Source organism: Podarcis gaigeae, assembly GCF_964106915.1.
Source record: "Podarcis gaigeae genome assembly, chromosome: 9".
NCBI lineage: Eukaryota > Metazoa > Chordata > Lepidosauria > Squamata > Lacertidae > Podarcis > Podarcis gaigeae.
In genome coordinates this window covers 77,491,063-77,515,905 of record NC_139685.1, presented here as the reverse complement: position 1 = coordinate 77,515,905, position 24,843 = coordinate 77,491,063, and the positions used below count along the sequence as shown (strand labels likewise).

At 42.9% G+C, this 24,843-nt stretch overlaps 1 protein-coding gene across 1 annotated transcript in view; it reads right to left on the bottom strand.

Moving 5' to 3' along the window:
• Positions 1-24,843, bottom strand: part of LOC310852817 (CD209 antigen-like protein D) — a 64,004-nt gene that overhangs the window by 31,230 nt on the left and 7,931 nt on the right. The window contains exons 3-4 of the mRNA XM_083756908.1: positions 24,417-24,494; positions 18-128 (exon numbers count right to left, since the gene is read on the bottom strand). Of these exons, the coding sequence (XP_083613034.1) occupies positions 18-128; positions 24,417-24,494 (189 nt within the window). The remainder of the gene's footprint in view (positions 1-17; positions 129-24,416; positions 24,495-24,843) is intronic.

Sequence of the window (24,843 nt, the reverse complement as noted above, 5' to 3'; positions counted from 1 at the left end):
GCTAATTATGTACTTACATAGAAGGAAAAGCAGCAGTGTCATGGCAGTAAGGATGAAAATCTCTAGTATGATAAATCTTTCACCCGTTGGAGATTTTAAGAAGGTAACCATGTCCTGAAAAGTAGATGCTTGAAGAAAGAAAATTCTGATTTAGCCATCAGTAGCCAACAGTATTCTCGAAGCTACCAGCATGAGTTTGACCAAACTGCGGGAGGCAGTGGGAGACAGGAGTGCCTGGCGTGCTCTGGTCCATGCAGTCACAAAGACTCAGACACAACTCTACAACTAAATAGCAACAAGCCAACATACCACTGCCACTCGAGGAAAAAGGGTTTCCATATGCTGTGGTAGCCATCAGCCAGAGACAGTCAACTGTTCAAGGGGTGGTAATCTGGGTGGGTAAGCAGGTAGAGGAAGCAAGGGGGGGATACCTTGCTTCTTGAGGAAGCTTTTCTGACCAATGTCTGGATCAGAAGACAGTAGCCTTTGATACTAAAGGACTTTCTGCTCCCCAAACAAATGACAAGGTGCTCCCTCTGTACACATAATGCCACATAAAGAAGCTGGGCTGGACTGGCCATTGGCTGATATTTCGATGCTGCTGATGGGGCAGCAGACTAACTGAGGAGGTGCAGTGCAGCTTGTGTGGTCTACCCATCTCTGCCCACCCCAGCACCTGCTACCTGAGGCAACTGCCTCATTCTGCCTAATGGTGGCACCATTCCTGGCTGCACACAGTAAAGGAACACCACAGCCAGCAGCAAAGAGACGGCTGAATCCTGGGGTTTCTATGGGGCTTCGTGGATCTGTGGCACCCAAAGAGCTGTGTGTGCTTTTTTCTGCACTCCTCCCTAGCACAACCTGACTGGTCCCACTCCTTGCCTGTCTCTCCATCAACTTCCCTTTCCCATGCATTCCTCTACTTTATGAGAAACCTCATCCAATATGACTGTGCTGTATACAGACCACGAGTTTCTTTTGCTGCTGCTCCATCAGTTCTGGACTTTTTCATCCTCTCAGTTGCATCTGTGAAACAACAAGCTATTATAATGACTATGAACACATTGGTTGGATGGTGGGTGTTTTCCCTTCCAAGCTCAGAGTATTAGTCTCTTGTCAAGCATTAAAGCTCACAAAGTTTACTTTTGTTGTCCTGCACTTAATCTCCCTATTACAGGAGCATAATTTTTAAAATAGATGCACATCTACAAATGTCAAGGATTTCATCGGTACAAAGTTGAAATGGACAACATCAGGCATCTATCAGTATTAGACAATTTCCTGTAAAGACATTGTTGAGTCCAATATAACTGAAATGTCTTTCTTTTTCTTTTGCTGGATTAGTCTCCATCTTATACCAAAAAGATGTTCCATATGGATTCAAAGGTATTGAAAAATGTTTTAGATAATATAGCATTCTCTCTCTCTCCACATTTTTATTAGTTTTTTTAACATATCATTTCCAACAATCATTTAACATAAATTCTTATCTTATACAAAGTTTTAGACTTCCATCAACAACCTCTGATGATTTTCCATTCTTTATCACTTGTTCTGCATTTCTTAATTTCTCTATTACTCTTAATTATCATTAACTAATAATTCTTTTCATAGTTTTTATTGCAATATTTCAAATAATCCTCCTTACAGAACTTCTTGCAGCCCTACAAGCATAATCTGTTCATTACTGTTAGGTTTCCAAGGGGTTGCTCGTGCGCAAGCAGGCAAATCTCTCCCTGGCTGGCTGCTAATGTAAACTTTATCTGTCCAGAGAGCCACGAAATAAATAAATAATAATAAAAAGACTTTGGAGACCACAAGTTGGACCTGGAAAAGAGGCAGACAGAACCTGTGCAATTCCCATGCATCCCTCTACTTTATGAGAAACCTCATCCCATATGACTGTGCAGGATACAGACCATCAGTTATAGTTGCCGATAGTGTTGGAGGTGCTGTGGGCGCTGGCTGCTCCATCCTCTCAGTTGTGTTTAGGAAACAACAAGCTAGAATAAGACAACAACAAATGGAGAATAAGATTATGAGCACATTAGGTAGAAAGTGGCATCAGTATTAGACCATCCTTTCCCATAAAGACGTTGTTGAGTCCAATATACAGTATTTTTCACTCTATAAATCCAACTGAATCTAGCAAGACTTTGGAGACCACGAGTTGGACCTGGAAAAGAAGTAGAGGGGAAGCTGTTACCCAGGCTCTCCAAGTGTGCCATTTTGTTTCCTTTTTGCAAAGACCCAGCTTGACATCTGATGCTGTGGCTTAAAGAAAGAAGAGGACTGTTGTCATCTTTCATTTCAAAGCCATCTGATCTAGCAGCCCTTGATATGCAAGTAAATGGGTTTCCCAAAGACTTATAATTTCTGGATCATGCTCTAGATCTGGATTTACAAACTGGGCCCATGAATCAGAGCAGGGAACCTGTATTGCCAGGGAATAAAACAGAATGTGATGCTCCTGGTTTGCAATGTAGCTAGAGCTTTAATATAAGGAACCTGGCTGTTTGAGAATAAGCGAAAGGAACTTCATAGCTTGGCCAGCTATCAAACACTTGACTGCATGGGGGAAGGAAGGAGGAAGCAGTTGACTGGGAACAAGGAAAGTAACCTTACTTTGACTGAACTGCACAGATAAAGAATGCAAATGAAGGCTCACGCCCACATGTGTCGACTCCCAGGCCAGATCAAAGGATGGGAACGGAATTACATCACGAATTACATCTGTTGCCAGCTTGGTGTGAGACCTATGCTACAGACTACCATATTTTTCCGTCTATAAGATGCCCCCATGTATAAGACACTCCCTATTTTGGGGGACTCCAAATTAACAAAACACCCCTCAGCACAACCCATGTATAAAACGAGCCCCAATTTTAAACCTAAATTTTTAGCTAAAAAACCCTAGTCTTATACAAGGAAAAATACAACATATAAGGGCCAGAAGCTGAAGGAGACAGGGAGATCTTGATACATTGTTCTATGCTCCATTCCAGAATGTGAAGAGAACAACCATCTACCAGTCTGAAGTATCCCAGATAAGCCTTCCAGATCTCCATCGGCTGGAGAGACATGAAGAACTAAACCTATTCTATCTGTTTTGTTGTTGTTGTTGCCTGAGATATTTTGCTTATTGGTTATATTGCTAGCTTTGTAGTTTATTCCAGTTGCTGTTGGCTTTATATTAGACTGCATTCCAGGTTGCTGATCAATTTCTTTCCTGATGTTTACCAATTAATAAGAGTTTGTCTCTACCTAAGAGTCTGTCAATTCTCTGTCCAGTGGAATCCCAAAAACCTGTTGCTTGTCTGGTTTTTGCTATTGGCCAAACAGCCAGTAGGGGACGCTGGCAAGACAGCACCTGTGCACATCCTTATAATGTACCACCACTCAGTTTCATTGGATGACCCTGAGTTCTAGTATTTAAAAGAGAAAAACCATCTGCAATTTATAAAAGCTCCCTATCATTTTCCCTCTTGGTGACCTTTCGTCCCTGGAATGAGACCCTGCAAATATCATAGCTTGTAAGGAAAGTGTTACACCCCTCAGACCTCTTTCTGTTTGGATACCTTGGTGTTGCCATGGAACAATCTTTTCCCTAATTGCCTCCTAAGGGATTTTCATCCTTCCACTGGCTAAGAACCACCTCCCTTGTGATGTCAGGCATTCCAGAACTCCTCCCATTTAGGCTATACCATTTCCTGATTGGCTGCTCATCACATCCAATCAGCATTCCACATAAAGCATAAACCTAGGGAAATGTTGGTTTCAGATTTGATATACTACTTATTTTTTTCAAAAGTTATTAGTTTTATTTTTTATTTAGGCTGGGTACATATTTTACCATCAAAGCATATCCCCCAAAAGAATCCTTACTCCTCATAAACTCTGCTAGTAATTTTGGAAAGCTTCCTATCTCAACACTTGTACCAGGAAATATGGCAAAGTACATTAGTGTAAATCTTCATTTGCAAAGTTAAAGCAGAAAGACAAGGAACAGAAATATTCAAATTTCAACATTTTTGGTCTACATTTAATGAATGTGTCATCATCAAAACATACATGCCACCAGTGCTATTTTTCCAGAAAAAAGGGTACCAGAACTGACCATGAACACTTCCCTTGCTCTCTTATGATGGTGTCCACCTGAGAGGTATCAGAACTGAGGTCAAGTGAGTTCCAGATGCAAAAAAGCCCTGCATGCAACTGACCTTCATGGCAACTCATCGAGAACTGTACTTGGAAAGAAAGATAGATCTGCACAAACTCTGAATTGGACTCTGATAAGCTTCATATGCTAGAAACCCCTCATAACTATGTACACAGAAACATGAAACAAAAGATTGAGGCCGACTGTGCTTCTGCCTTCTCTCAGTTCCCATGTCAGGTCCAAGGGAGCCAGTAGAGAGAGCGATGGTTCTGGCAGGGTTGTGGGATGGGGGCACATTGGACTTGCCTTGCACATGCACACTCTCTGGCTGGGAAGGAAAGCTCCCAGACACACCCCTTCCCGGGGCACAGGTGTTCTATGTCACACTCCTGGAGTGGGAATTCCCAAGCACAAATATGCTCCTTTGGGGCTTGTCTTGGTACCAAAGGAAGAAAAGAACCCACCCACCCCCCGGAAATTTTGGCAAATTCTAAAAATCCTCGAGGATGGGGATGTAGACCCCGAAAAAGGAGATGTGTCTGGGAAAACCCAGATGTAGGGCAACCCTACCACAGGGTGGAACCCAAGGCTATGTTCAAAGATAGTAGGGCTAAGGCAGGATTTGGAGAAAGATGGAACATCCTCTAGAAGTGCCTTTGCCTATTTGGATGGTCTATTTCATGTATGCATAAAAACAATTCTATTAATTTTTTATTTTTATTTTTTAGGTTTTCACATAATGCATGTTAAGAACATCATATGTTACCATCCTTATTTTTCTTCAGCTTCCCATATTGCTTTTATAAGACGTTATATCTTCACTCTCTGAACTGCTCATTTGTTTCTAACATTACACAAAGTATAAAATATAAACCTGAAGCTAACACCTTCTTGTTCTTCTGTTGCTCGAAATAATTTCATTCTGAATTGAAAGCTCAGTCCTTGAGGGAACTCCCAACACGCAGGGTTTTCTCAAAGCATCTGCTAGGAATTTGTAATCTTTCCTTTTATTTAGGAGTCTAGTTGGGATTTCCTTCACTTGTAATCCTTTGGATGTCCATCTGTAGGTTGTTCTGAGTTTGCAAAATCTTGCCCTGTATGGTTCTTGTAGAGAATTGAACTAAGCAATCTTCTGGTACTTTCCTTGCTCTTGCAGATGCTGATTTAGTGCTGTGTGCCCACTCAATTTGTTTCTCCATCTCATCTTCCTTGGTATCCAGAAATTTCTCCAATTCTTTAATCAGCGGTTGTTAAAAACCTTCCTCTCTTTATTCTGGAATCAATCAACATCTCAAATACATTTCCTTGTGCTGCATCTCTAGGAGAGCGACTGGTTCATCCAGGATTTTGGGTTTCTGCTGTATTGCAATCACCTGTTCTTGGGTTTATGTGATCTGTTCCTGCATCTCTTTCACTTGATTTCATGTCTCTGATTTCATCGACCAGTAGTGTGTTGTTGTTTTTTCAGTTTCTTCCAGAGAGCTAGGCCTTTAAAACAGATCACTTATTTCTTTGGAGCAATCCCTTAAATCCCTTGCAACTTCTGCAAGTGTTGCTGGCTTAGTGATACTCTCATTACTGTCAAAATATCACTTAAATCTCCTTCTTGTTGAAGTTGGTTTTTTATATCCTTATATCCTGTTACTGTCATTTTGTACATTTACCCCTGTGTGTCAGTGTTGTATTATTTATACTTCAATTTATCTCACAATTCCAAGCGCTTGTTGCTAGTTTCCCACCATTTGATGCCGCTGTTGTATTATTTATAGCTCACTCACTGGATCATCCCCTTGTTGTGGTGAGTGGGCTTATAATTACTATGACCTTTGTGAGTGAAGCTGTCGGGAGTCTCATGCTCCCAGCAGGGTCACCAAGGCGGTAAGGTCAAAGGAGAGGAGCTAGACAAATAATGATCCAAGAAGTTCTCAATGGCAGGACAGGTGGACGATAACAAGTGGTATGTTACAGTGGCTGTGAAGGGTAGATTTGAACAATTTGGGGCAATTAAAATGTTAAATGTTAAATAAACCTTGTGGATGGAGGAGTGTTAATGTATATAAAATTGTACATATGGTTGATTTGAATATGCTATTATTGATTATGTAAACCCAATGTATCAGCCTTATATCAGTCTTATATCTTCTTATGATTCTTCTGGAATTCCCCGGAAGCCAAGATTTGTTCCTTCTGGCACATTCCCAGAACAGCTATTGCATCCCAAGCTGATTCCTGGGAAGCCCTCAATTCTGCTGATTCCTTCTTTAATTTCTCATGGTCCTTTTTTAGGTCTTTCCCCTCTGCTTGTGACGGTTTTGTCTTTTCTTCTAGACTCTCTGTCTTAGTTTTAAGGTCCAGTACTGTTATTCCCATCAATTATTTAATTTGTCCTGTTGAATCCAATACTAACTTTGTATTCTGGTCAAGTTCACACCCCAATGCCTAAGCGTTTCCCCTATTTCCCCCCTTAAGTCCATAATCATATCTGTGAGATCAGTTTTTGGTTCTAATTCCTGGGCCAAAATCCTTCTCCCCTGTGCTGGAGTGGTTGCAGAAGTTCCAGTCAGGACCAGTGGTTTTCTTGCAGCCATATTTTGATATTTATAATTCAACAATTTAATTCTATTCATTGACACAATTTATCCCAATTAAAACACAGATTTTACCAATATATATATTTCTATAACCACCAGGTGTCACACTTCCTCTTTTTTAAAAAAATATTTTTTATTATGGATTTCAACAATCAACAATTTATCAAAATACATCATCCTCATTTTTTCTCTCCCCATTTCCCCCTCCCTCCTCCTCTAAAAAGAAAAGCCCACCCTCCCACCCCACCCAGACTTCCCTCAGCTCCTCTCTCTGGTTTCTCAGCAAATATACTCTGCATGTTACAGAGCTGTAAAGATCCTCAGTTTATCTTTCAGTATATTACCAATAAAAAGTTTGTGAATGTATATTCAAAACCTGCCAAGGAGTCCAGTTCATTTTGTTGTTTCTTTAAGTACTTCGTAAAAGGTTCCCATTCTTCTTTGAAGTCACATTTATCCTTGTCAGGTAGTTTATGTGTCAGTTTTGCCAATTCCGCATAATTCATCAGTTTCTCTTGCCACAGTTCTTTAGTCAGGATTTCCTCATTCTGCCATCCTTGTGGTATTAAGACACTTGCCGCTGTTGTTGCATACATGAAAATGTTTTTTTTTAATTTCCTTGGCAGGCCTTTTCCTACAATCCCTAACAAGAAAGCTTCAGGCTTTTTTACAAATGTTAATTGGAACATTTTCTTCTACTCATTATATATCATTTCTGTTTTTTAAAATTTTTTTACTACACTCCCACCACATGTGATAAAAAGTCCCTTCTTTTCCCTTAAATTTCCAACACAGATTTGAACCAGTTTTATACATTCTTCCTAACTGCACTGGTGTTATATACCATACTCAGCTTCTCTTCTACTCTAAAGGTAAAGGTAAAGGTACCCCTGCCCGTTAGGGCCAATCGTGACCGACCCTAGGGTTGCGCTCTCATCTCGCTCAAGAGGCCGGGAGCCAGCACTGTCCGAAGACACTTCCGGGTCACGTGGCCAGTGTGATGAAGCTGCATCTGGCGATCCAGCACCAGCGCTGCACACGGAAATGGCGTTTACCTTCCCGCTATAAAGCGGTCCCTATTTATCTACTTACACTTAGGGGTGCTTTCGAACTGCTAGGTTGACAGGAGCTGGGACCGAACGACGGGAGCTCACCCCGTCGCGGGGATTCAAACCACCGACCTTACGATCAACAATTCCTAGGCACTGAGGTTTTACCCACAGCGCCACCCGCGTCCCTCTCTTCTACTCTAGAAGTATTTATTTACAGCTGTCTGTACTTGAAAGGGTCAGAAGAGTCACAAGAACTGGTTTTGGTTTTTGTGGATGACATAATTCATTTCTCAAGGGCAGACAATCAGGTGCAGACGTTTGCCAAAGAGCTTGGAAAATGTTTCCAACTCAAGAACCTGGGTTCAGTGAGTTTACCTAGGGGTACAGATAGACAGGTCTGAAGATGGAAGCTTCTTGCTCAGTCAGAAAGGCAAGATTGAGCAGTTGCTTGAGAAGTTCAGAATGTCTGATTGTGCAGGGGTTAGAAGACCCATGGAGACAAGCTACGTGAAAGACAGTCAGCTAGCGGAACACACTGTATCTTTCCCAGTGGAGCAGGCTGGACATTGCTTTTGCTACCAATTGGCTCAGCAGGGAAGGTACAAAGCCCAGTGTAAGTGCCTGGAATGGTATTAAGCAGGTGCTGAGATACCTGCAGGATACCAAGGACTTCTGTCTCAAACTGTCAGCTACAGGTGATGTCAAACTCACGTTCTGGTCAGATAGTGACTGGGCGAATCTGGATGACAGGGAGTCTGTATCTGGGATGGTCATAAAGTCTGGGGAATATCTAGTTGGGAGGAAGTCCCGGAAGCAGAGTCTCATTGCGCTGCCCTCTACTGAAGCTGAGTTCAGCGCAATGTCAGAGCTGTGCTGGGAACAGGAGTTCTACAGATGTCTGGTTCAAGAAATCTGCGGGGAGTGTTGCTTGCCCATCACTGTTTGGGAGGACAATCAACCCTGTCTGAAGTCAGCAGAGTCTGGGCAGTTTAAGGCCAGAACCAAACTGTGAGGAGAATCAGAACTTACAGGGTTAAACAGTTCTGTGTGAAGTCTCACATTCTGAGGCGTGGTTTTGTTCACATACAGGAATCTTTCTTTGTCTGTAAGTTACTTTCGCTTTTAGCTGTTGAGCCGGAGAGGATGTCCGCTAGTCCTCCGGGCTGATTTATGATGTTTTTCTGTACCTAATTAAAGCCTTCTTAGATAGCAAGAAGCCTGCGAACAGACTTTGATTTATCACCCACACAAAGCACTAACCGCTGCTGCGAAACTCTGCTTGGAGCCAGGAAGAAAGCTTGAGGCTCACATTTGGCACAGGGAACTGTGCCGGACACCATTACATCTGGACATACGTTTCCAGAATGTGTGTCAGAGTGTCCAGACAGGCTTGGTGAAGTTGCAGTACTTCCCAAGCCAGAAGAACCTGGCAGATGGGTTCACAAAACCTTTGAGCTTCCAGCGTCATGGGGAGTTCTGTGAAGGTTTGGTTTTGGGGTAAGTGGTGATACTTACAAGCCCCCAGCAGCGCAGGACAAGAGGAGTGTGAGGGGAATCAGAGCTTACAGGGTTAACAGCTCAGAGTCCTAGTGTCATCCTGCCTCTTCTGGGGAGGAGCTTTCTCCACTTCTGGAGAACCTGGTTTCTTTGTTCTGTCTAACTTTCGGTTTTGTCTGGCGCAGAGGATGTTTTTTGTGCCGGACACCGGCTGATTTATTACTGCTGTAAATAAACGCTGATAGAGTAGAATGTTAGCTCTATATGAGAGTAATGTTAGCTCTATATGAGAGTAAGGGTGCCAGAATTTCCAGTGATGAAGCCAAAGTTGTATTTGTGATTAGTCTGCTAGATGTGGACACCAAACGCTGGGTGGCCCCCATTCTCATTGCCTGGCATGCAGGGTTGTCCTTATGTGCCTTGTAAGGTAGTGGCGATGAAGTCTTGTGATCGATTATGCAGGGTGGAGCTTCCTTGCTCCACCCCCAATATTTTATTCAAGTTGGGACTCCTGCCATATGAATGCCATGAAAAGAGCAGCACATGCTGCCAATGCTGTGCCCACACAGATGTGGGCCCCAGTCTTGCCCCCTGCCAAGTTCTGAAGAAATCAAGAGCCGTTCACTGTGTTTGTTGCCCAATGTTAACTCTACATGAGAATAAGGGCATCGGAATTTCCCAGTGATGAAGCCAAAGTTGTATTTCCGATTAGTCTGTTACAAGGGGACACCAGGTGCTAGGTGACCCCCATGCTCATTGCCTGGCATGCAGGGTTGTCCTTATGTGCCTTGTAAGGTAGCGGCGATGGAGATCAGAAGGGGCAATGGGGCATCAAACACACAGAGTAAGGAAACAAATATTGGTATGCATTGCAAATAAATACATGAAACAGAAAACAGGCTATGACGGGACCCTTCCATTCTTTATTTTCGTAGCCATCTACTTTTGAGCTTGCAGAATAAGGTCTTTTCAAGGTGTTTTTGAGGTGTTTCTGATGCCAAAGAGTCCCATAATCTAGATGGCAGAGTGTGGATTGTGCATTAAAACAGCAGGGTGGGGTGATCTCTTGGTTTTGTTTTTGTGTAGTGATCATGAGATCCAGTTTTGTTCATCTTGAAAGTGTCTTCTTAGAGCCAAGCATCATTCGGCACCTTCTTGCAAATATACTGTGTCATTTGCTCACAGTTTAATGCTGCCCAGCAATTTCCGCGGCAATTAAAGGCCAATACACCACAGTCGTGCTTCGCGGCTCTATTTGGCTCACCCCATTTCCAGAAGCTGAAAAGAAGAGAAATAGCAGCCTTGATCAATCAAGATTGGATGTCTACTTCTTCACCCGCTCCCCTTGCCTTCTATCATTAAAAAGATGTTCAGCTCTTTCTCTCTTAACATCCACTCACAAGTGTGATGGATTTTTCTCCCCATATTTTAGAATTCTAACCATGTAAAGGTGGGACGCGGGTGGCGCTGAGGGTAAAACCTCAGCACCTAGGACTTGCCGATCGCATGGTCGGCGGTTCGAATTCCCGCGACGGGGTGAGCTCCCGTGGTTCGGTCCCAGCTCCTGTCCACCTAGCAGTTCGAAAGCACTCTTAAGTGCAAGTAGATAAATAGGTACCACTTTATATCGGGAAGGTAAACAGCATTTCCGTGTGCTGCGCTGGCTCGCCAGAGCAGCTTCGTCCCGCTGGCCACGTGACCCGGAAGTGTCTCCGGACAGCGCTGGCCCCCGTCCTCTTAAGTGAGATGGGCGCACAACCCTAGAGTCGGACACGACTGGCCCGTACGGGCAGGGGTACCTTTACCTTTAACCATGTAAGGAAAACAACAACAACAACTATTGGTGTTTCGCAACTTTCTAACTTGTTGCAGGACCTTAGCAGAGTATACGAAGAGTTCATGAAAGCAATTGGTTGCAGGCAGGATGGACAAAGCAGGAATCAGTTACTTGTTACTTATAGGTGTTTATTATGTACAGTGGACTTCAAGTTACTATTTACAGGAACAGAGCACAACATGGATCTTTAGCTCTCTCACCACACGACTCTTACACTAACACTCAACTCTCAATGCTCTACTAACACATTCCAGTCAATAGGCCATAAATCATTATTCCCATGAGTGAGCTTGACCAATGAGGGAGATGTCTCCAGGCCTCTATATCTCCAGGCAGATTTTACTCCTTTACATTGCCTTGGCTGTTGGCCAACTCCTAATTGACTCTGTGTGAAGCTGCAAGTATTCAAAATCCCAACAACAACTGTGGGTCAAGACTGTCTCTTTTCTTTTCACTTGAAGTGATTTCTCATAGTAACCTACAAAAAACTGAGGGTGTGACTTTGGAAGGCTCAGTGGTGCACACAAGAACTTTCAGTCAATTTAGTTTGGGCAGCATCCAATGCAGTACTTCTGCTATTGCCAGGATTTCCATTTCTGCAACAGAACTGGCCCTCTCTGCTTTCCATATGCACCCACATCCTCCTCAGATCTGCTCTGGACAGTTGTGGGTGCTGAGAGATCCTTACTCTCTCATAGCAGAGTTAGCACAGTAGTGATTGTTCTGAGCATATTAAAACAATGCTAGATTTGCATCCGTCTTCATCCACCTCATCTCACATCCATCACCCACCCCATGCATGAGGAGAGCAATGACACTATACAGAAACAAAAATAGCTATGTCCTCAAATGAACTGCAAAATATAATCTATAACCACAAAGCCATTATAGGGTTGATTGAAATGATATGATATTTCTCACATATATATCTTATCTAAATCTAACATGATGGTTCTAAGTTTACTTCAATCAATTATCCATAGTTGACAAAGGTATCACCCTAGCCTCACTCTTATTGTCACTTGCATTCTCCAGTGTCCATTGTATACTGAATCAAGTCCCACTACACAGCACTAAAATTATGTGATAAATGTATTCTATAACTCCCTCATTTTTAGCTCTCTGTGAATCTATTAAATTGATATTACTAGTAATGGTGCAGTAGGTGTTGTTGTTGTTTTTTTACTCCCATGAGATGTTCGGGTGAGATCTGCCCTTTGATCAAGTCTAAGATCACAAACAGCAGAGGTTCCCAATTGGTGGTCCACAGACCACCCACCCAGGGACTCCGTGGTGTCATTCACATAACAAAAACTGCCACAGATATATTAACATGTTCAAAGGTAGGGTGGCCCATGGTGTGGCTTTTGAAAAACAATGGGTCTGCAGTACTTAGCTAACTGGGAACCACTGGCATACAGGGTTTAAGTTTCCAGCTAGTATTATACAACCCCATTGCCCGTTTGTAAAGTTTACTCAATACCTTTGCCAAAAAGGATTAGTGGTTGGTATTGGGTGCATCAATAGAGATGAATGTCATTGGATTTTGTTCCAGAAGACCTTGCAAAATTGAAAGCAGCCCTCTGTTAATGCAGCCTTGGTAATAAATGCCAGTCCAGTTCTCTGTTCTACTACCAAGCTGTGGATCAGAGATCTTACTCTGACCTTGTACATCCATCCACACAAGCTGAAAAGAGTTGTTAGATATTTAAAGGGAACCATGAACTGTCTTAAACTGCTAGCTGGCAGTGTTGCTCTGCTTTAGGTTCCCACAAGTCCTTTTGAAGCTGAACTAAGGAGCACAAACCATTTAAAAGCATGCCTTCAGCCTCTTCCGAATCACCACATTCATTAGCTTAGAGAAGCAGGAAGAGTAGCCTTCCTGCATCTCCAAACTAGTGAGAATCAGCAGCCGCTCACCTGGACAATGATGTGGAGAAGTACATATGTAGATCTTTGGAAGTAGAGAAAAGTGCATGGCAAAATATATTTGGAGAGGGAAAGGATCAATTACGTAAACAGAATCTGCAACTTCTTGGAATGCATGCCATTAGCAAATATTTCTTCAAAAACATACGTGACTAAAGCCTGTACTCCTGACAGCCATCTCCATTTCGCTTTGTTGTCTTTAAAGAGTCCCATCCAAAAAAGGTTTCTTCGGCTTTTTACATGATTCAACACAAATTGCTGGGGTAGGGGTGGGGAGAAAGAAAAACAAGAAAATTTTCAGTAGGAATGAGGAGCAAGGCAGTTCTCTCAAAGCCTTTCTAGACAATGTCCCTTTACAAACATCCAACAGGCATAAAACAAACACATTTCAAAAGACACAGGTGTCACCTTTGAAAGCCAAATCCACATTTTTGGAGGAAGCCGTGATCAAAACTATGGTATTCCAAGTATGGTTGCATCAGGCACCAAGAATAATTTTATATTGAGGACGTGCTATTGTCCCCCTGATCCAAGTTATGATGCTGCTGCTGATGGAGTCAAGGAAGCACCCCAAAGAGAAAATATTGTAGTGAAGGGTAACTTCACCTGCCCTCACCAAGTCTGACTACATGTGTGTTCCAGTCATGACACAGAGTTAAAATTTCCAGATACTGTAAATAACTGTGCCATAAAACAGTTCATCTTGGAACCATCTAGTGGGACAGTGACCCTGTGTGGCAAATACTCCAATATCTGTATCCATGTTTGTTTGTTGGTTCCAGAGCTATTGGAATCAGTCTGGTTGTGGTATGCTTGATGGGATGACAATGGGGTCTCACCTATGTCTGTGCCCTCCAGCATCCCATTAGCCCCTCTGCCTGGGTTAAGGGCTTGGAGATGGATATACCTTCCAAGCTCCTCTAGAGTCATCTCCATGATACCCTCATGCCAGAGGGTTAGGGTGGTGAGGGAAGCCTTTTTTCTAAGCACTCAGTATATCTCAAAGAGCAGAGGAAGAATTTACAGGCAATCCAGGGGATAGATGACTCTCAAGTATCTACTTCTCCTCCTCCTCCTTCAAGATCTCCTTCCTGACTGCCAGCTTCATTCTATTGGAGCTCAGCATCTCCAAGAAACCTTAGTTAGCCCCAGATGGTAGCAGCTGTTCCCTGCCCCACCCACCCCTTGGCTTGGCTGATGGAGTTGCTGTATTGCCTGCATACAGGTGGATTGTACCTTCTTAAATGGATAGTGATGATAGGAGCCCTTTGACTCAAGGAGATCCCCTACCTTTTCAATACTCGGCTTTGATGCTCACCTGTTCTACTGCTGTTTTCAGAGAAATTAGCTTGGCGCCTTCCTTCTCACAAATTTTTTGGGAATTCATCCATGATTGTGGCCCATGAGAAAACCAATAGTATGCTGTTGCAAATAAAACCCAACCATCATCCACATTTTTAGAGATGATGTCTTTGAGTCAGCCAGGTATGGAGGAAGAAGAGAAAAAGAAAACAAGATAAGGAATTTAAGGGGAACCACCTTGTATGCCTGTGCAGATTTCAATTACTTTTGTGAAGTTCATTTCTCTGGCCACATGATAACATATATTAATCTAGGAAGCTCAAAAATCTTAAAAAAAGAACAACATTAACTCATCAACCCATGCTGATGATGCAATAAATACCTGGGTGGGCATAGCTGGAACAGGGAGCACAGTCAAGAACCTCACCTACTTGTTTCCACCTGGATACGTCGGGCAGCATTAGGGCAGACTTGAAGGATGGAGAGGGGGAGTAGCTGTGGTTTATCAAAATTCTCTTTCTCTCTCTAGGCTAAGCGTCCAGTTGCGGAGGTGGGGAGGGCAATCTAGAGTGGGCAACTGGGACAGATGAGGGATTCTGCTGGTTTACCACCTGGTTTGCTGCCCAGCAGCCTCCCTGCCTGAGCTGACAGGATGGTTCCAGTGGGCTTCCAAATGCCTCTGGGGGATTCTCCAGCTCATCTGAAAGTGGGTGGTGCTCCTGCCAACTTTTGGCCAAGCTGTGGAACAACTGAATAAAGATGATGATGATGATGATGATGATGATGATGACGATGACGACAATGATACTTTATAATATACTGCCCATCTATCTGGTTTTTCCTCAGCTACTCTGGGTGAATTCCAACAAAATAAAACACAACTGGAGTCCAACCATTAAAAGCTTCCCTGAACAGATGTTTTCTGAAAGTCAGATAGTTGTTTTTTTCCTTGACATCTTGGCTTGGGCCATTGACACGATTGGTCCTGAGCTCCCTCTCCCGCTTCATTCAGCCTGTTTGGCCCCCTGGTATACTGCAGAGGTTAGGGCAAAGAAAGAATCTGGGAAATGGTTGAACGTGTGTGGAGGTAAAATCTGGTTGAATGCAACTGAACACTGGTGAGGGCTCATCCTCGAGCCTACCAAGCGGTAGTGAAGGCTACAAAGAAGTGTTGCTTAGCTTCCTCCATTGTGCCATCCAGCAGAGCTTTCCTGGGTAAAGTAGGGCCTGCTACAGTCTGGCCTGAAGGAGATGGTAGAACTGAAAGCAGCTTTCTGTGATTTGTTTGCAAAGTATTTTGAGGATAAAATTGACCCTTCATGACCCTTCTGTTACAGCAGATAAATCTTAAAGGGTGTCCAGAGCAGAGGCAGTGTAAAATCACTCCTTAAGAAACCCAGCCTGATGGGCAGAATATAAATAATAATAATAATAATAATAATAATAATAATAATAATAATAATTATTATTATTATTATTATTATTATTATTCCCTGGTTTTGGCATAACGTCTTTAAAGGCAATCATATTTCCCAAGGTCAAAGAAAAAGAGGGGAAATGGCATTATACAACTTCCACAAAATGTGTGTTTTCGTGCTGACCATCCTTCGCTTCTTTTTATGCACAAGTGATGCAATTTGCATTCGTTCCCCATCTCTGCTTTTGTATCTAAAGCTTTATACACAATTTTATAATCACTTTAGCTAATATGTATCCAGTGCTTTATGTTTGCCTGCCTTGAGTCTGAACTAAGGATTCTGAACCCCTGGATTCTGATTCAATACATGCTATCCAGTCGCACCATTCCTTTCTTCCATACAAGGCTGCAATTGTGGAGGACCTGCACTGGCTTTTGGACAAGAAATTTCCTTGGATCTGGAGCCATGCTCAAAAGGCTGCTCTCCCCTGAATGAGTCCTAACCCATTTTGATGAGACCAAGCTTGTTGTGCTTGCCTGTCACACCTCCCCATATGAAATTGGCGCAGTCCTCAGCTACCAGTAGCCCGATGGGTGATAGGCCCCCAATGCATTCTACTCCAGAACTTTGTCATCTACGGGATGCAATTATGTCCAGATTGACACGGAGGCCTTGCTATTGTAGCAGAAGTAAAGAAGTTGCATGACTACATCTATGGCCACCACTTCATTATCATAAGTGACCACATGCCTCTGCTGGGCCTTTTTGCTGCTGATTAGAAGATGCCCCAGGTCCTGTCCCTGAGGATGCTAAGGTGGTCCATCTTTCTCAATGCATATGACTACATGCTGCACAACATTCCTGGCAAGAGCCAGGGCCATGCAGATGCCCTAAGCTACCTACCATTACCAGACATAGACTTTGACCTGTCCCCAGCCCACAGTGTGCTGCTGCTGTAGACACTTCCCCAGCTGCCGCTCCATGCCATGGATGTCACCACACACTTGGTGAAGCGTCGCACCATCTCTCGAGTCCTCAACTGGGTGTGGAGGGGGTGCCCAGCGGGTCATCTTGATGCAGAATTCTCCCCATTTGTCTCCCAGCAACATGAGCTGTCAATTCACAAGGGATGCCTTCTGTGGGGAAACTGGGTCATGATCCCTGCTAAGCTGTAGACCAGAGTGCTGGAGGCTCTCCATGTCAGTCACCCAGGCATTGTCCATATGGAAGCTCTGGCCAGTAGCTACATCTGGTGGCCAGGCAGTAACGCAGCAGTAGAAGAGTGGGTCCAGCACTGCCAGGACAAGAGTCCTGAGCAGCCATGCCTCAGGCCCCAATCCAAAGGTAGATGACACACACACCATGGTTAAGACTCCACATCAATTTTGCTGGTCCATGCCAAGGTCAGACATTCTTGATCAATGTGGACTCCTTGTCAAAGTGGCTTGAGGTGGTGCCAGTCTCAGCAATGACCTCCAGGATCGTCATCTATGCCCTGCTGTGGGTCTTTCTTCACCATACATGGCCTGCCAGACACCATCATGTCTGATCATGGAGTACAGTTCATGTCAGCCGAGTTACAGAAGTTCATGGCCAACAACCTCATCCAGCATGTCCCAGCAGCACCGTTCCACCCATCAAAGAATGGACAGGCTTAGAGAATGGTGAGGACCACCAAGGAATCCCTCACCCGGATTGCCCAGGGGGACTGGAACAAGAGCCTAGTTGATTTCCTGCTGCAGCAGCACATCAAACCCTGCATTGCCACAGGTTGAAGCCCAGCAGAGCTCCTTATAAAGCAGAAGCTGGCATCACTCCTGGATTGGCTGCACCCAAATCTTGCATCTGATTGGCCTCCTGGCCAAGGGGCTCCAGCGGCCACCAGGTCCTTAACACCTGTTGACCCTGTCTACATCCCAAACTACAGAGATCACCCTGCGTTTATCTCCATTGCTGTTACTGGGGTGACAAGCTTGCCACACCAGATGTTCGGGTCCACTGCCGGCATGTGGACTAAATACATTGATTCCTGTCCGATGCCCCAGCGTCAGCCACTGCTACCATGCCAGAACACAAGGTGAATGATCAGCCTGACTTACAGGCTGATGTACCTGATGAGAACCTGCAGCCCAGGGTAGAGCTGAGGAATGGGGCCCCAACACTTCAACACCAAACAGTGTGGAGGCAATGACACCAGTTTCACCCATGACACCAGCTCCAGCTCCATCAGGATCCCCAACAACCCAAGGGGATGAGCTTCACCCATCTCAGTGGTGAGGCACTGCCCACAACCCTTTGATGAATATTTGTGTTGACAGGGATGAGTGTTCACGTCTAAGGGAGAAGGGTGTTATGTATTCAGTGGTCTGTGTTTTCCTGAGCTTGATTCCGGACTAAGGATTCTGAGCAGCTTCTTTAAGTTAAAGAAATCATTAATAATATCATGAAACAACAGGAAATACCAGAAACATGGAAAGAAGCCTTTATCACACTCATACCGAAGCAAGATTCTGATCTTACACAAGTAAAGAATTATAGACCGATATCTTTGTTGAACACAGACTATAAGATCTTTTCGGGTATTTTAGCAAAAAGATTAAAAAAGACATTGCAAGAATTTATCCATGAAGATCAGGCAGGTTTCCTTCCTGGCAGACAAATGAAAGATAATGTGAGGAATATAATAAATATTTTTGAATATTTGACTGCCAGGAATGAGAAACAAGCCATTTTAATGTTTGTAGATGCAGAAAAAGCGTTCGACAATATATCATGGGAATTTATGTTGAAAAATTTTTCAAGGATTTTTTCAATGGTATAAAGGCAATTTATTCAGAGCAAAGTGCAAAACTGATTGTAAACAATGTAATCGCAGAAGAAGTGAAGATAAAGAAAGGTACAAGACAGGGATGCCCTCTCTCACCATTGTTATTTATAACGGGCCTGGAGGTCCTTTTGAGTTCAATTAGACGAAACGAACTAATAAAGGGGGTCACAGTAGGTCGAAATGAATATAAGGTAAAAGCCTTTGCCGATGACCTGGTAATTACGATAGAAGACCTGGCAAACAGTTTAAATGAGGTTTTAAAGGAAATTGACCAATTTGGCCAGGTGGCCGGGTTTATATTAAACAAAAGAAAAACCAAACTAATGGTGAAGAATATGGATCAGAGTTTAATAGAAGAATTGCAAAAGGAAACAGAGATGGAGGTGGCTAAGAAGGTAAAATATTTAGGAATATGGTTAACCCCAAAGAACATTGATTTATATCAAAACAACTATTTAACGATTTGGAATGGCATTAAGAAAGACCTCGAAGTTTGGGGTAGGATGAAACTATCCTTTTGGGGCAGAATTTCAATGATCAAAATGAGTGTGCTTCCAAAGATGTTATTCTTATTTCAAATGATTCCAATAATTAAGGGGACAAAGATCTTCAGAGAGTGGCAAAGAATAATATCAAGATACATCTGGCAGGGCAAAAAGCCAAGAACACAATTTAAGTTATTAACTGATGCAAAGGAAAGAGGTGGTTTCGCCCTGCCAGATTTGAAATTATATTATGAAGCATCTTGTCTCTGTTGGTTAAAGGACTGGATAACATTAAAAAACAATAAGTTGTTGGACCTTGAAGGTTTTGATAACAGATTTGGTTGGCACGCCTATTTATGGTTGGGGAAGAAGAAAGTCCATAAAGGTTTTGAGACTCATATTTTCAGGGGTTCCCTAATAGAAATATGGGATAGGTATCAAAACATTTTGGAACCTAAAGTACCACATTGGTTGTCCCCACTGGAGATTATGAGTGTAAAGAAAACAAATATGAGAGGGCACTGGATCACTTATGGAGATATAGTCATCAAAGAAGGGGGGAAATGGAAAATGAAGCCATATGAACAAGTTAAAGATTATGTATATGATTGGTTGCATTATCTTCAAATAAACGAAATGTTTAAAAAGGATCTTAAAGAGAGGGGATATATTGAAAGAGAGTCCAGATTTCAAACAGAGATAATAAATAATGATTGTAAAATAATGTCAAAAATGTACAAAATGTTATTGGAATGGCAAACAAAGGATGAAGAGATCAAATCGGTTATGATACATTGGGCCAGGGATTTTGGTTATAATATACAATTAGCAGACTGGGGAAAAGTATGGAATGAAAATATGAAATTCACTGCATGTATGACGATAAAGGAAAACATTATGAAAATGGTATATAGATGGTATATCACCCCGGTTAAGCTTGCAAAAATGTTTAAAACATGTAATAAGTGTTGGAAGTGTAAAGAAAAGGAAGGGTCGTTTTTCCATATGTGGTGGGAGTGCAGGAAGGTGAAGGGCTTCTGGGAAATGATATATAATGAGTTGAAAAAGATGTTTAAATATACATTTGTAAAGAAACCAGAAGCTTTTTGTTAGGAATTACAGGAAGAGAAATTAACAGAAGTGATTATAAACTTTTTCAATATGCAGTGACTGCGGCAAGAATTTTAATGGCCCAAAAATGGAAACAAGAGGAACTACCGACAGTGGAAGAGTGAAGAAGAAGAAGAAGAAGAGTTTGGATTTGATATCCCGCCTTTCACTCCCCTTCAGGAGTCTCAAAGCGGCTAACAATCTCCTTTCCCTTCCTCCCCCACAACAAACACTCTGTGAGGTGAGTGGGGCTGAAAGACTTCAAAGAAGTGTGACTGGCCCAAGGTCACCCAGCAGCTGCATGTGGAGGAGCGGAGACACGAACCCGGTTCACCAGATTACGTGACTACCGCTCTTAACCACTACACCACACTGGCTCTCAGAAACCTATGGATTTTGCAGAATTAGATAAAATGACTGGGAAAATTAGATACCAGAAAGATCACAAGTTCAATGAGGACTGGAGAAAGTTTACGATTTATCTGGAAAATATCTGTGATGAACAGACAACACTAGTCGGTTTTAAAGAGGCTTTGTGATGAGAAAGGGTATTGTAAAAGAAAATGAGATGAAAGGATATTATTAACTGGCAATATATTATAAAGGAAATGCGTAATAAATATAAAACATGAGGATTGTGGGAGGAGCTGGTGGAAGTCAAAAATTTGTAAATTGGCGAATATGGTTATGTTTGAATAATTTGTAAAAGAGAAATTTGTAAAAAAACCTAATAAAAAAGCAAAAAAAAAAAAAAGATTCTGAGCAGCTGTGTTCTGATTTGATACATGATATCCAATCATAGAATATTTCAGAACTCATTCCCCTTCTCTGCTTTTTCATAAAAAGCTTTATAAACATCATTATAATCTCTTTACCTATAAAGCAAGTGTTCCCAGTGAAGGAAAGCCCACCTTAGAGACCTGTGCAGATAAATGGAGGATCCTATCCTGGCCTAGGTTTGGCCGTCTGGGTACTTGCCGTGGCACCAAAACAGGCCTGTGGGTAGAGTGAGAGTTGCTTTGGTCTGCAGGTATTTTATCCCACATGCCAATGAGCCAATTCACTATGTGAGTAGGCTTGAGGGCTTCTTTCTGATGATGGGCTTGTGAAACAAGAGAGATTTTGTTGTTGCATCAATCACCCCACTGCCCAGCAGTCTCTCTGACCAAGTTGTCAGAGGTTGCCTCAGAGGTGCTGTTCAAGAATCTCTTCCATGGATGAGTATAGTAAAGGACAGGTCTTTTAGCTGACCTGAAAAGGAGGACAGCTCTCTGCTCTGGCTCTAAGAGTTTTCAGCTAGAGGAGGAGGGGCTTTCAGCTGGGGCATAATCAGGGCAGGATCCCACTGCACTACAATTCTTCAGCATCAAAGGGTAGCTTACCAATTTCCTTTTGCAGTTGATCATTTTTGATGGCAAACTGCCGCACTTCCTCTGATAAGTTCTGAACTACAGCGAGTATTTGGAAGTCTAAAAGATTCGAAACAGTTTAAGGCAGGAGTATCTGAAATAACAATCTGCAAATATTAAGAAACCATTTCCAAACATTTAAAAACACTCTAGCCTGGAACAAGAAGCAGAGCTCCAGGATGGGGTTCTTATGAATATGAGGACAGACTTGATTCTCTGTGGCTGAGATCACCAATGAAAAGCCTCAGAAGACCCCTGCAGCTGGATCAGACCAAAGACCCATGCAATCCACTATCCTATTCTCATGAAGTATCTCTAATGTTCCCCTCCTTTGTCCTCCTTTTCTGCTGGGAATCACAGGGTCAGAAAACAATTCCCCACTGAGTCACACAGTAAAGCCAAAATTGCAAAGATTACTTTACAGTTTTCTATTATGCTTTCTGAAATCTAAGAAAATACAGGCACCCAAACTCTTTTCCTGATGAATATTGGGTTGCATTCCACATAGTTCTAAAGAGGGTGTTCTGTAAGCTCAGGGATTTCTCCTTGTGCAATGCAATCTTCAGCCCCTTTCCCTCCATTCTGTTCTGACGTTTCTCCCCACCCTGGGGAGCAGCTTTGGTGATGGCATGCAGGGAGAAGTGGGGGCAAAGTTCCTTTGCACTATTGCTAAAATCTAGCACTAGCACAAACATTGTGATTAACAGTGTGATGGGGAAGGACAGCATTTCTAGTGGGGAGATGTGAGAATCACAACCATGTGCTTTTCTTTATGCTGAGCAGTGAAAAAGTGATAAACTCTATTGGGTGATGAGTTTCACTGAATGTTTTGCTCACATAATATGAATCCCAAATTGAACTACAGGAATTGAAGTCCGTTTAAATTAAACACGTTTTAGCAAAAGTGAGGATTTGTATATAAAATGCTTACCATCCTTGTCTGTATAGTTTGAATCAATCCCAACAACAATGTTTCGAATCATTCCCAATCCCATTTGAAAATCAGCTCTTCTTTTCATTTCCTTCTGATCTAAGGAGGAGGTAGGTAGAAAAGAAATGAAGAAATTCTGTTCTAGCTTACTAGTCTGGTGACCTGGGGGAGGGGGATACTTGGTTTCAAACTGCTTTTAACATTGAATTTTAAATGATGACTTGTAACGTGCCCTGGGAGCTTAGGGAGAAGAGTGAATAAAAAATCAAATCAACAAAAACATGAATATGACATCTATTAATATTTTCTCCTCTCAGGCCTTATATTGATGTTTCCTGTGCCTTGATTGTGGCGGCCCTGCTGGTCTGAAGTCCTGTTTCTCCCTTGTTCTCTTAGATTAGAAACAGAGCCCACCTGAGAAGGGCTGGAACTGAGTCCTGATGAATTTTGGCTGAAAAAGGCCCTGCATCTATCTAGATATTTAGGTAGGCTCTGGACCCACCCACTTTGGCTATGGCCTTATCCTCTGCAGCCTGTTTTCCCCAAGCACTTTCCTTCAAGGAACTGGAGCCCTAGCAGAGGGCAGGGTGGCGAGGATCAGGAATGAGGGCTCTCCCCCAGCAAATGAGGATTAGTTGGGAAAGGAGCAGAGAATGGCAACTGGCATAGGGAATTGTCCAGGGTGTTCCAGGGACTTGTGTAAGCCTGTGCTTCTGTTCCAAGAGCAGGAACTCACTTATTCAGGGAGAACAAAACAGTGTCATTGCTCTCTGGGTGACAGCTGTAACTCAACCCCTGATATCAAAGAGAGATGAAAGGGATAAATGGAAGGTGGATCCTGCCATCTCTTTTTGGAAATGCTGTTGGCATTGAAGGAAAGCCCGTGATATTAATTGCAAAGTATGCTAATTATGTACTTACATAGAAGGAAAAGCAGCAGTGTCATGGCAGTAAGGATGAAAATCTCTAGTATGATAAATCTTTCACCCGTTGGAGATTTTAAGAAAGTAACCATGTCCTGAAAAGTAGATGCTTGAAGAAAGAAAATTCTGATTTAGCCATCAGTAGCCAACAGTATCCTCGAAGCTACCAACATTAGTTTGACACCAAATTGCGGGAGGCAGTGGGAGGCAGGAGTGCCCGGCGTGCTCTGGTCCAGGGGGTCACGAAGAGTCAGACACAACTCAGCGACTAAATAGCAACAAGCCAACATACCACTGCCACTCGAGGAAAAAGGGTTTCCATATGCTGTGGTAGCCATCAGCCAGAGACAGTCAACTGTTCAAGGGGTGGTAATCTGGGTGGGTAAGCAGGTGGAGGAAGCAAGGGGAGATATCTTGCTGCTTGAGGAAGCTTTTCTGACCAATGTCTGGATCAGAAGACAGTAGCCTTTGATACTAAAGGACTTTCTGCTCCCAAAACAAATGACAAGATTTCCTCTGTACACATAATTCCACATACAAAAACTGGGCTGAACTGGCCATTGGCTCTTATTTTGATGCTGCTGATGGGACAGCAGATTAACTGAGGAGGTGCAGTGCAGCTTGTGTGGTCTACATATCTCTGCCCACCCCAGCACCTGCCACCTGAGGCAACTGCCTTATTCTGCCTAATGGTAGAGCAATTCCTGGCTGCACAGAGTAAAGGAACACCACAGCCAGGAGCAAAGAGTGGGCTGAATCCTGGGGTTTCTATGGGGCCTTGTGGATCTCTGGCACCCAAAGAGCTGTGTGTGCTTTTTTCTGCACTCCTCCCTAGCACAACCTGACTGGTCCCACTCCCTGCCTGTCTCTCCATCAACTTCCCTTTCCCATGCATTCCTCTACTTTATGAGAAACCTCATCCAATATGACTGTGCTGTATACAGACCATGAGTTTCTTTTGCTGCTGCTGAATCAGTTCTGGATGCTCCATCAGTTCTAGACTTTTCCATCCTCTCAGTTGCATCTGTGAAACAACAAGCTATTATAACGACTATGAACACATTGGTTGTATGGTGGGTGTTTTCCCTTCCGAGCTCAGAGTATTAGTCTCTTGTCAAGCATTAAAGCTCACAAAGTTTACTTTTGTTGTCCTGCACTTAATCTCCCGATTACAGGAGCATAATTTTTAAAATAGATGCACATCTACAAATGTCAAGGATTTCATCGGTACAAAGTTGAAATGGACAACATCAGGCCAAAAATATGTCTCAATGAGGCATTTCCAACATTAAACTTTGGCGTCTATCAGTATTAGACAATCATTTCCTGTAAAGACATTGTTGAGTCCAATATAACTGAAATGTCTTTCTTTT